Source organism: Hippichthys cyanospilos, chromosome 7, assembly GCF_059441005.1.
Source record: "Hippichthys cyanospilos isolate Australia breed blue-spotted pipefish chromosome 7, RoL_Hcya_1.0, whole genome shotgun sequence".
Taxonomy (NCBI): domain Eukaryota; kingdom Metazoa; phylum Chordata; class Actinopteri; order Syngnathiformes; family Syngnathidae; genus Hippichthys; species Hippichthys cyanospilos.
This window is the reverse complement of record NC_142375.1, coordinates 22,151,500-22,163,968: the sequence shown is the minus strand read 5'-3', so window position 1 is coordinate 22,163,968 and position 12,469 is coordinate 22,151,500. Positions and strand designations below refer to the sequence as shown.

General features: G+C 41.8%; 1 protein-coding gene across 1 annotated transcript; it reads right to left on the bottom strand.

Moving 5' to 3' along the window:
* Nucleotides 1-500: 500 nt before the first annotated feature.
* Nucleotides 501-3,902, bottom strand: pou4f2 (POU class 4 homeobox 2). The gene is made up of 2 exons (XM_088420366.1): nucleotides 3,248-3,902; nucleotides 501-2,579 (listed from the first exon to the last, which is right to left on the bottom strand). The coding sequence occupies exons 1-2, from the start codon at nucleotides 3,515-3,517 to the stop codon at nucleotides 1,551-1,553; spliced, it is 1,299 nt and encodes a 432-aa protein (XP_088276492.1). The 5' UTR covers nucleotides 3,518-3,902; the 3' UTR covers nucleotides 501-1,550.
* Between the last annotated feature and the right edge of the window lie 8,567 nt (nucleotides 3,903-12,469).

Sequence of the window (12,469 nt, the reverse complement as noted above, 5' to 3'; positions counted from 1 at the left end):
TTGAACGTTTCGAATATTGTGCCTTCTTCCGGTGCACGGGTGTTCCTAATTTTGTGACCATGCCAAGTGGTCCTCGTGGCTTTTTTTTTTTTTTTTTTTTTTTTTTTGGGACTACCGGTTCACTCGCCCTCCGTATTTTGAAACTCGTTTTCTAATCTTCATGTATATCCCTTCAAAGGTTTGAATTAAACCGAGAAAGGTTGGTTTTGGAGAGGGAAAAAAAAAAGGGGGGGGGGGGGGTTGGCAGGCGAGCTGTTTTTCTGGCGGGCTGACATCTGGCAACCCCCCCAATCCCCCCCCCCCCCCCCCCCCCCAATCGCTCCAGGGAGCCTTCCAGGCCTCCATAGAGTCCCTGATTAAGCCTCTAATAGAATATTAGCATTTGCTCTCAGGTAAGCAGCCGCCAGTCACGTGACTATCACACAACCATAGTACTTTTTTTTTTTCCCACAGTCATATAACCCAAGCTGCATTTTAATAACAAAAATGGCAGCGTAAGCTCGGGAGCCCAATTCTGTATTTATTTATTTGATATTCGGAGTTGTGCATGCACACACTGCTGTGTTGCCGTAAAACGTTTTGCCCTCCTACCTCATCAATAAATAAGCAGACCAATGGATAAATAGAAAATAACATTAGCACGTCTGTGTATTTTTCCGTCCAAATGACAAAGTTTTTTTTTTCTTTTAATGAAGCACACATTGCAACTGTTAAATCAAATTCCATGAATAAATTATGAGAGGTAAAAAAACTCAATAGTTTAACCAGTGTCCGTTTGAAATCAATAAACATACATCATACAGAAAATACCTCAGCTAAAACAGCAAATACAGAAATTAAAACCCTGTAGGAATATAGAATAAATGTGCAATCGATGACATTATTTACATTTCGCGATCAATGGAATTTAATCAAACGAGGTGATTCGTACAAGCAAAACGACGTATATATATATTTTTTTACAAATAAATAAGCGGGGGAAGGAAATAATATCTATGTATTTATATTTATATCGATTGTACCACCATTAATGTTCGGGGGGGGGGGGGGCGTTGTTGAAAAACAACAGCAAGATGAAAAAAGGGGGAGTGGTGTGAGTGGGGTGGCGGGGGGGGGGGGGGGGGGGGTATCCCAATAAATATGTAATGAAGTAAACATAACCTCACTCCATAAATAGTTCATAAGGAGCAAGCCCTCGCCGGATTGGGACAAAATCATTTGAAACGATTTGATAAAATCTCGCTGATCCCTGATGAGTTTTTCTCAAGCATTCAAAAGAAAGCAAGTTACGAATAAATTGCACGTTCAGACACAAAAAAAAAACGAAGATGCATTTACAAAGAGGGAAATATTTGGCAGTTTTTTTTTTTGTTTGTTTTTTTACATCTCCGCTCGCTGACCCTGCAATGACTAAAATACAGCAAGTGCTCTCGGATCTTTTCGCGTGTGTGAGATTGAAAAAAAGTCTTTATCTTACTCCACGTGCGGGCTTTTTTTTATGCACAAAGAAAGGGGAAAGGAGCGCGCGCGCGCGTGCGCGTTTCGAGGGTTCAAACGCAGGCCGAGTACTTCATCCGTTTCTGTTTCTGCCGCTGGTTGCAAAACCAGACGCGCACCACGTTCTTCTTGAGGTCCAGCTTCTCGGCGATGGCGGCGATCTTCTCGGACGAGGGCCTGGGCTGGATGGCGAAGTAGGCCTCGAGCGAGCGCTTCTCCGGCGCGGCGATGGACGTGCGCTTGCGCTTCTTCTCGGCGCCGTTGAAGAGCTCGGGCTTGCTGAGCTTCTCGCGGTGCGACTTCTCGGCCTCCTCCAGCCACGCCTGCAGGATGGGCTTGAGCGCGATCATGTTGTTGTGCGACAGCGTGAGGGACTCGAACCTGCAGATGGTGCTCTGGCTGAGCGAGCCCACGCCGGGGATCTTGAGCGAGGCCAGCGCCGAGCCCACGTCGGCCTGCGTCACGCCCAGCTTGATGCGCCGCTGCTTGAAGCGCTCGGCGAAGGCCTCCAGGTCGCGCGGGTCGGCGTCCACGTCGCTCATGCCCATGTGAGGGGGGAGCCCGTGCGCGTGCGCGTGCGCCATGCTCAGCGCCGCCTGGTGCATGTGGTTCATGCCGGCCATGTGGCCCGGCGTGGACACCACCGAGCCGTCCGGGCCCGCCATGGCCCCCAGCGCCAGGCCCGGGGTGATGTGCTCCAGGAGGTCGCCCTCCAGCGCCTGGTGCGGCTGGTGGTGGTGGTGGTGGTGGTGGTGATGGTGGTGGTGGCCGCTGCCGCCGCCTCCCGCCCCTCCTCCTCCTCCGCCGCCGCCTCCTCCCCCTCCTCCTCCTCCTCCTCCGCCGCCGCCCAGCGCGGACGGGTGCGAGATGGGCACCGCCGAGGCGGACGAGGACGACGACGACGTGCACGGGAGCGTGTTCATGGTGTGGTAGGTGGCGTCCGGCTTGAAGGGGCTGTGGTGCGGCGGCGGGTGGTGGTGATGGTGGTGGTGCAGGTTCTTGCTCTGCGCGACGATGTCCACCGCGGCCAGCGCCTCAGCCCGGGCCAGAAGACTCTCGTCCAAGCCGCCGAATATATTGCTCTGCGGTTGCAAATGGAACGCGCGCATGACGGCTCTTGTCAGCTGGGAATTGGCAACCCCCTTCTTCCACTCGCGTTTAGAACATTTCCACCCCAAAAAAAAAAAAAAAAAAAAAACAAGGTCATAAAAATTCATTAAAAGGAAGGAGGGGTGCGAGAGTTGAAACGCTCCGCCGAGGTAATACGCTTTCAAATAATAAATAAAAATCAATTGCTGGAACGCATACGTTTTGGACGATTCCGGTCTGATTTCACCGCCTTTGACATTTTCGCCAATTTTCACCGGTTCCTTTCCTCTCCTATGCAATATGAATCCGTTTAGGCGATTTTTTTTCCCGCTTCGATTCCGCTCCACTGCATTTTCTCTCCAATAACATACGCTATATCGAAAACAGTAAATTGTGATTGGGTGACAAGTGAATTACTTTTTTTGAGGGGATGAGGGCGAAAAAAATGTGTATACGACGTCTAATTGTTTCGTATATATCTTTATATTTATCGTAAACTTCTGAAGCCTAACCGAAGCATGTCCCTCTATTTTATGTATTAATACCGATCAAATAATTGTTACCCACGCGAGATCGGTTGAAAATTCTCGTCGCCAAACCTGTTGGTCAAATCTAGCGATTTTCTCGGGAAATGTGACCAATCCGTCGGCGATATACGTACCGGCGGTGTGGGCAAGCAGGCGCGCCGCATCGCCTCCGAACTGGTGCTGATGATGCTGCTGTGGCGGGAGGAGGCGCACGAGGCCGCCGAGGAGGACGAAGACGCCGAGGACGAGGACACCGAGTTGGAGGTGGACGACGAAGGTGAAGACGAGGAGTTGTTGTTGCTGCTGGCCACGACCGAGTGCAGCGACGAATATTTGGCTTCGGCCAGGCTGGCGTGCGCCATGGCGGAGAAGGGCTGCTTGCTGCTCAGGGACATCATCATCATTTTGGCGGCGGGTCCGAGCGAGCGGCCGTGCGCTCCTTTTTAACGAAAAAAAAAGAAAAAAAAAATCAAGAGGGGGGAAAAAGGGATGACTCCGCCTCTTCGTCTTTCTTGGGATTTCGATCAATGCGGGAGGGAAAAAAAAAAGTTATCACACGTCGAACGCTGGTTTTTCCATGAGCAAAAAAAAAAAAAAATCCCCCAGAAATAATCTGGAAAAAATAAAATAACCGGCTTGGATGCGTCCTTGTTGACGGAACGGTGTGGATAAAAAAAAGCAGGCAGGATGATTTTTTAATTGAATGAAAAGTTTCCAGGTGCTCAGGTTCGGTTCCGAGGCTCCGCCGCGATGCCGAATGCTGCTGGGACTCCGAGTGGCGACGCTCTGAGGCGGAGGACAGACTCACTCCTTGCTCCCCGCCCCCTTTTTCTCCCTCTCACACACACTCTCTCTCTCTCTCCATCACACACACAACGCATACACGCACCTGCCCCCCCCCCCGCCTCACACACACACACACACACACACTTTTTTCATGATTTATTATTCTTCATTAGGCGCCGCATCGTTGGCGCCGCGGGAGGGGGGTGGAGGGGGGGGGGGGGGGGGGGGTTGCGCATGCGCACGACAATTTGACCAAACCGTTGCGCTCCCAACCTTTTCCCAAGTATGAAGTTCTGCTGTCATCTAATTTTACTGAGACTCAAAATTCCGTTTTTCTTTTTTCTTTTTTAAACAAAAACACCCATGGGCAAAAAATGCATAAGTAAAATTAAACAGCATTCTTTCGTTTCTCCTTTTTTTTCGTTTTCCCATAACTGACAACAGTCAGCTCTCTCAAATGTATGATGGATAAACTTCAATTCCATATAAAACACATCTAAACACACACACAAACACATATGTATATATATCATATACACACACACGCATATATATATATATATATATATATATATATATATATATATATATATATATATATATATATATATATATATATATATATATATATATATATATATATATAAGTGTGTGTGTGTGTGTGTACATTTTGTGTGTATATCATTGAGATAAATGGGTGTTATTAATAATTTAAGGGTTCAGCTGCTTTCACATGCCAGAAATGCAATAAGCACCCCCCCCCAAAAAAAAAAAATGACAGCCCATCACAATTATTAAATAGACGTTTAAGAGCAAATGTTGTGCAATATGTTGGCAGCGCTGGGCGAAGGTAAACAAAAATAGAAGTATGTTAAATCAAACGACTATTTGGACGAGTAAAAATATAATAAAAATATCGGTGTTGTCATTGTGGATTAAAACGTCAAATATAGACGTAATTAACAGGTAGCTCATTTGTTTAATTTATGCATGCATAGCCACAAGCGTCCATCTCTGGGAACCATCAACTTCTGTTTTGATGCAAAGAGGGAAGTGTGTCGGTGTGTGCGTGTGCCCCGATGACTCCCCCAGTGAGGCAGGGGGCGCTGTAGGCGTCGACCCCCACAACCCTCCCTAAGAGGCACCACGCTCACGAGACGTCAGGTCTTCCCACGTGCATGTATGCGCGTCTGCCTCGCTGATAAAACTTTGAACAAAACATTCATATTTCACAAGGATAAATCGCTGTCTGAAAATTTCATCTGTGCATGAGAAAAAAAATCGGATTTATGTGTGGTTTCTGGATTAATAGCTTTTGCAACACATTTAGTTGGATTTTGCCCCCCCATTTTTTTAATACTTTTCCTTATTGTTCAAGTTTATTGCTTGGTACAATTATGACACTTAACATTTCCAAGCATTTTGTTACAATTTTTCACAAAAGTTGAGTTGTGGAAAAGAGAATGTTACCCTAAAACACATTTTATGGTGGTGAAAAGGTTTTATGGAAAAAAATAGGCTTATTATTATAAATAAATACGATGTAAAAAAACCATTTTTTTCTTGCACTAAACTACGCCAAAAGGAATGAAAGAAAACAGGCTTAAAAACTATATATATATATTTTTTAAATTGTGCTTGTTTTGACAAATAGATAATCTGGGAGATTTATCAGACAATAATAATAATAATCATAGTAATAATAATCTTAGAACTCAGTGCATTGAAACGATAACCACAACACTTATTACTTAATAACAGATTTTTTTGTGCTAAAGTCATTTTGTCCAAAAGTAATGAATAGGCTTTATAAAATAATATAGCTTGCCCAGGAATTGTCTTGAATAATTCATAACACTATGGAGTCGATTCCCAAAAGGATTTAGTAGGATTTTGCACAAAAAGGGGGGATTCGTCGAACAGACTAGAAAACACATCATCTTGTAATGCATGGCTCTTATGAAAATCATTTGAATTGTACAGGATTTGTTTTGACAACACATCCGTTTGCTCCTAGTCCCAAGGGAGTTTAGTTAGATTTAGTATGAAAAATAGTGATTTGTTGAAAAAAAAAATCAGTGTTAGTTGTAATATATTGTTGGTCTGTTTTATCTGATTGAAATTATGAATCATGACATAATCACACAACATTAAAAAGATGAAAACTGTACATGTTTTGTTTTCATAACAGATTACTCAATGGCAGTGACGTCATTTCCGCAATCAGACAAGCGGGTCTTGCCCTGGTATTTGGATTCGGTTCTTGCACTTTCGTTACAATTAAGTGCTGAAAGCAAAATTTCTTGGGAAAAGACGGAAAGAAAAAGCGAAAAAAAATCCTCAAGGCATTTTGTAATGACTTTAAGGTAAGTTAAGAAATCGATATTCAGTTACTGTATTAGAAAGCCAATGCCGACAAATGAGGTCGGCTTTTTGTTTGTAACATTTTGACGTTCGCTGTTTGTTTGCGCATCATTTTAGGCATAATTTGTCGGCTAAATGTTTAAGCTAGCTTAGCTTTGTCATTTACAACATAAACCTCTAGTTTTAGTCGACTAGACTCAAGAGAGTCTGAACTGAATTAAAACCAAATGCATAAAATGGCGCTTTGACACGAAGGCTTGACCAAAATTAAAAGTGAAACAGGCCACCAAAAATCTCACTCGTACCATCCTATGATTCGGTGAAGGTTATATAAACAAACATACACCGTAACAGTAGCTGCTTATGGCAAACACGTCAAATTTGTAGTTTTGTTTTTAGAATAGGAACCGCATGTTTTTTTTTTTTGTAAAACAAACAAAAACCCAAAACATTTTGGTGACATTTTTGTAAATCCTTTGCTTTTTACATCAAAAGCAATTTCACATCAAAGGGAAAGCATTGAAGATACCCAGGGAGCTGAAATTTCACCCAGATGTCGACTACATGTCAAAGCTGAATATGACTTGGTTATCACACTACCAAGAGTTTGCCATCAGTTGGCTAAAATGCTGTGAGTGGAATGTGGAGGAATTAGTCTAAAAACGGTAAAAATACTGCACAAGTGTTGTATATATGACAAAATGTTCCATTCTTATTGTATTTTAGTAATAGAATAACATACGATAATAATTTTTTGTGATGTAAGTGCATTAAAGAAACGATTTTCATCAAAAATGAATCATAATGCCGGCATTTCAAGATTCAAGAGTTTTTATCGTGGTATGCATAATGATACTACACAATGGCATTCTTATTCTGTTCACTTCCTGGAGCAGACTACATTCCACAATCGAGCAAATAATAAAGGAGGCAATAAAACAGAAACCAAAAAAACATTAACCGAGCAATAAAGGGAGCATATTATGGAATAGATGAAGTGGAAGAAACTGTATACATTTACCACATTTAGTAAACATTTATTTATTATTTATGTATACATTTATTTTTTATATACATTTATTTAACAGAACACAGCATTTTTCAGACTATTAGCGATAGTAAAACTATCTTAAAATGACCACAGGGAAGTCCTTTGTTTTTGCCACTTGGATATTTTCTTCAGTTTTAGACTAACTTGTAACCTGAATGAATGCTGTAAAAAAAGTAGTTAACAGTTGTTGAAAGTTGGTTTATGTAGCGTTTTTCTTTTGTTAATGTTGAAAATACATTTATTCAATTTTTACATGTAAAAATTTATAGTCAGCGCAGCAAATTGGGAGGCGTGAAATGTTTTGCAAAATATAATTGAGACGCACTGGTTTAATGGATGTTTTTAGCCAAATTGAAAGTTTTATTCATAAATTATAACAATATTCCGTTGTTTTAATTTAATTTACCTGGGAAAAAAAAAAGAGAAGATCATGTCTGATTGTTCATACTCAACTGAAATTACGGCAAGAAGGCCTCCAGGAAAGGCAAGCTCAGAAACACACCCAGCAGTTGTTCTTTCACATCTGTGCAAATCATCTTTCAGGCGCCGTCACACGTGTACAGTAATTGAGACTACATTTTTTTTTTTTCGCTGCGAGGTATGCAGTCTTACCTTGCGTTAAAAAAAAAAAAAAAACACAAAAAAGTCAAACCTCTGTGGAGTTCAGCTCGGAGAAAGAAGGCGAAAAGTACACAGCGCTCACTTCAAGGCTCTCCGGCAGCGGAAAAGTGCAGCGTATGAAAATAAAAGTAAAGCCAAGCGAGCGCGAGCAGCAAAGCGCCTACAATTCAGGTGACTTGTTTGCTTTTTTTTTTTGCCTCTTTTACGCTTCATGCTTTACACAAAGAGTTTCGTCTATTGCTACCCCCCCGCCCCCCGCCCTCCGCCATCATCATCGGCACGTCCCCCAGGAGCTCTCCATGTTAACAATCCCAATTACAGATGAGACCACGAGAGACAGCTGTTTTTATTACCGAATATCCGCTCGGCTCAGCGAGGAAGAGAGAGGGAAGCGGATGAAGTCTCCCGACTGTTTCCCGACTCTCTCCTCCCAACTCGGAGAATTACAAGTGGGAGCAGGAGGTCAGGAAACGGAGGCTTTATTTATATTTGATCGTACGCTCTTTACTTAGAGACGGCCGCAACGCCTCGGAGGCTTTAATGTGTTGTTTAAATGCATTGGACAAAAAGAGGGGATTGGCTGAATGTGGCGGGGTTCCTCTCCGGTGGTTGGCCGTTGTAGATAACGATGCAGCAAATCACTGCTAACGGCTTGGAGAAGAAGTTGGAGCTTTGCCCTCAGTAGGGGTGAAAAGAGTCCTTGAGTAATTCCAATATCTCGGTTTAACCCTTGTGGCATTTTGTTACAAATTATGGAAATTCCTTTGATTTTTTTTTTTTTTTATCATAAAAGGATCAGTAGAAAAATAAACACGAGGGAGCTGAACTTTCCAGCGGATGATTAAAGCATGTAAAATTTCAAAATGCAACGATTGTGACATTTCTATGTGATTGCAGCTTGATGTGCGAGATTTTGTGTGCTAAAATAATCATTGTCCAAATTTTGGACCATAGAAAACTATTATAATCGCAATTCTTGAGATGGGTTTTAATAGCATTTATGACATTGATTTTCCTGCGATTTTTGCAACATTCCGTTGAGCGGCATTCAAACTGTGTCAGCAGACAGAAAATTCTTTGTTGACTTGTGTTTCACCTGAAGACAGTAGGTGGCGGTAGAGTCCAGTTAATGCCTATGTCTCAAAGTGTAAATGTCACGTCACAGAATACAAAGACGAACCATACCATTTTTTATTTTTATTGTGGGTGTAAATGAATTTAATCTATATATGTAGTGAAATATTTCTGTTTGAGTCATCATTGTTACTTGACGCTGGATTCTAATCAGCTAAAAATTAAGTGACCTGGCCCCATTTCCGATAAAACCATTGGGATCTGGACACCCCCGTGGATAAAAAGCGTAAATTTGCCACCGAAAACCGAGCTGGGTTTGGGATTGCGTTGGCTGGTTTCTAGAGTTTGGGTGTCCTGAGATTTCCCCGAGTCCAGTGCGCAGCATGCCTACAGGCTGCTGGGGCAGCAGATGATAAGGTCAAGTCTCATAATAGTGTCACATAGCTGTAGGTAGTATGGATCAATATGGAGGGAAAGAAAGTGTATAATACCTGACGGACACTCAAATAAAAACCACTCTGGCAAAAAGGAAAAAAAAAATGAAATGAAATTTTTTCTTTCATATTGCCTTTGTGAGTTATGAAAGTCAGCGTACAATGTAACAACACACCCGTCTTCTTCATGACATGAAAACTATTTGCCAAAAAATGTATAAGGCTGGTTGATCATGACCAGTCCCACAAAAGTCTCGGTAACTCCTTATTCAAGCTAGGCCGGTAGTATTCGGAACAACATACGAACAATCAGTGTCATTCGCTCGTTCTGAAACTTACTTAAACTTATTCAGTCCCAAAGACGTACTTTTATGTATCTTTCATGACTGCAGGCATTTAAACCTAGAGAATGATTTATTTATTGCAAACACGTCTTATAAACCAATGCAATCACTGGTCTGTGGCCCAGTACCGGTCCGTGGTTCAACTGGTACCGGGTGCCCGAAATAATGAAGTTTTGGAACTGAATTAGTTCATCTTTTAACAGCTCATTCATTTTGTTTTTTGTTTGGCTTTGTTTGGCGCCGCTTCTGGCCGCTGTTTATTAAATTTTGTAGTGAGGAAGGACGGTGCAGCGTCAGTCGGTGTCGCACACGTTGTTCTGTCTCTCTGTGAAATCTGGCCCATGCGTGTCTTGAAGTTGTACTGTCTTTGTAAGAATTTTGTCATTCATGATAAAATGCCCAAAGTTTGTCGATCCAACAACTTGTGACTGTGGATAACACGCTAGCCAATGTTAGCATATAGTCCTGCCTTGCGTTTATCTCGTTAGCATTTTCGTTCGTGCAGCCCTGAAACAAAGATAATTCTAACATGGACAGAAATCCATTTGCACAAAATGGAAAACCACAATCGGCTCAGTTGGACCAATCAGAGCGTCACGACGACGGAGTCATAACCCGTCCCTTCGAGTCAACGTGACCTCGTACCACAACGAGGCGAAAGGAGTAACACCTTCCCCGCGCGTAAAGCATGTCAAGTGCCATGCAAAGTGATTAATCGCGCGCAGGAGTCGGGCTGAGACCGGGACGAACATCCCTCATTAGTTTGACTGTCCCGCGCGGTAATACATTGCTTGTCAGCGGCGTGATGCTAATTGACCTCCTTTCCCCCTTTCTTCTGCACAAATGAAAAGGTTTCCTCCGCCCTGTGATGGCGCGTGTCACCATGTGATCCGACAAATTAAAAAGCTCTCGCCTGTCACGCTGTCATCGCCGCCTCATCAGCTATAATGATCATTTCTCTTCCACTTCCAGCGAGCGCGCGCGCCGCGCAGCGTAGCGTCTTCGTCACTCTTACCTGCGTTTGTTTATTGTCTATCAAAGATGATGAAGCGTCGTTAGTCCAACGCCGCTGAAAGCGACGCTAGTTTTCTGTCTTTTTACATTCATCCGGAGCTGTGTGTACCCCTGAGGGTGTCGCTGGAATTTGTCACTTGTCCAACTACTTAAGCCCCTATCCCGCTGCGTTGTCCAACGTAGGGTATTTTACCTTTTACCGAACGGAGCGAATTTTGCGTTTCGGAAGTGTTTGTCGCAATTGGACGCGGAGGCCCTAGCAAATCAAAAAAAAAAAAAGTGGCTGTACCGGTATATAAAATGCATATAAGAATTGAGCAAAAAAAAAAAAAGTTTCTGTCACAGATAAACCGCACCGGAGTATTCGTAATATCAGATATTTAAGCAGAATGATAGTATATGGATGTTTCTAAGAATATATATACAGTTTGTTTTTTTTAGTTTAAACATTATTTTTTCATTGCGTGCTTACAGCAACATTTTCAACTGACTGAACATGCATCATTAGTACCAACATATTGATAGAAAACGGATGGATAGATATTTTCAACATAACACCGACTGAATACTGCAGAGTTAAAGACTAGTTCAAACTCAAAATCAATACTTCATCATCCTGTCTCCCTTTGTTTCATTGATTGATTATTTTAGTAAACATGATTTCTTTCTTTGCTATAGTAGACTATTTTTCTCTTAAATAAGAAAAGTTGTATAAATTTGAAAAATAATTTCATATAATATATATATATATATATATATATATATATATATATATATATATATATAATATATATATATATATACGGCGCGGCAAATATTAACTAAAAACAAACAAAAAAACTAAACAAAAACAAAAAAGCAATTGTCACAACTATATATATATATATATATATATATATATATATATATATATATATATATATATATATATATATATATATATATATACGGCGCGGCAAATATTAACTAAAAACAAACAAAAAAACTAAACAAAAACAAAAAAGCAATTGTCACAACTAATATATATATATATATATATATATATATATATATATATATATATATAATTCTATTTTTATTTCATAGAAAAATTGCATAGCTCAAATCATGAGAAAAAAGTTGTGGCTTATAGCCCAAAAAAATTCGGTAAACGTAAACAAAAAACCCACATTACGTAAGATGAAATGCACCCAAATCCACAATCATATTAACCACTTCCTGAACGCCTCGGTGGCTACTAGCACGCAAACATCAAGAGAACGCTACTGGCCAAACGAGCGAGTGTAACGTTATCATAATGTATGCAACATGCAGCCGGCGGTGTTGACGCGCGGTGATCAAAGCCCGCCGTTCAGGAGGTTGAACAACGCCACGAAGACGCAGGTCTGTAACGCTAATGATGTTCAAACGCTCCGCTGCTTCACTGGGAATGGGTCACCCCTCCCATCAGCCCTTTGTGTTCCCCCCTCCAGGAGGTAATGGTGCATGGTTTGTAGGGTGACAAGTGTCAAGTGGGCTCTCCATTCATCTACTTAGTACAAGGCAAAGGAGGACTTTATTTTTATCATCTTTTTGTTCATCCCATGTTTACTGCAACTCGATCGGGGTTTGATGGTCATGATATCATCACATGTTGGTCCTTGATTTTGGTGAAGTGACGCAAAGTCA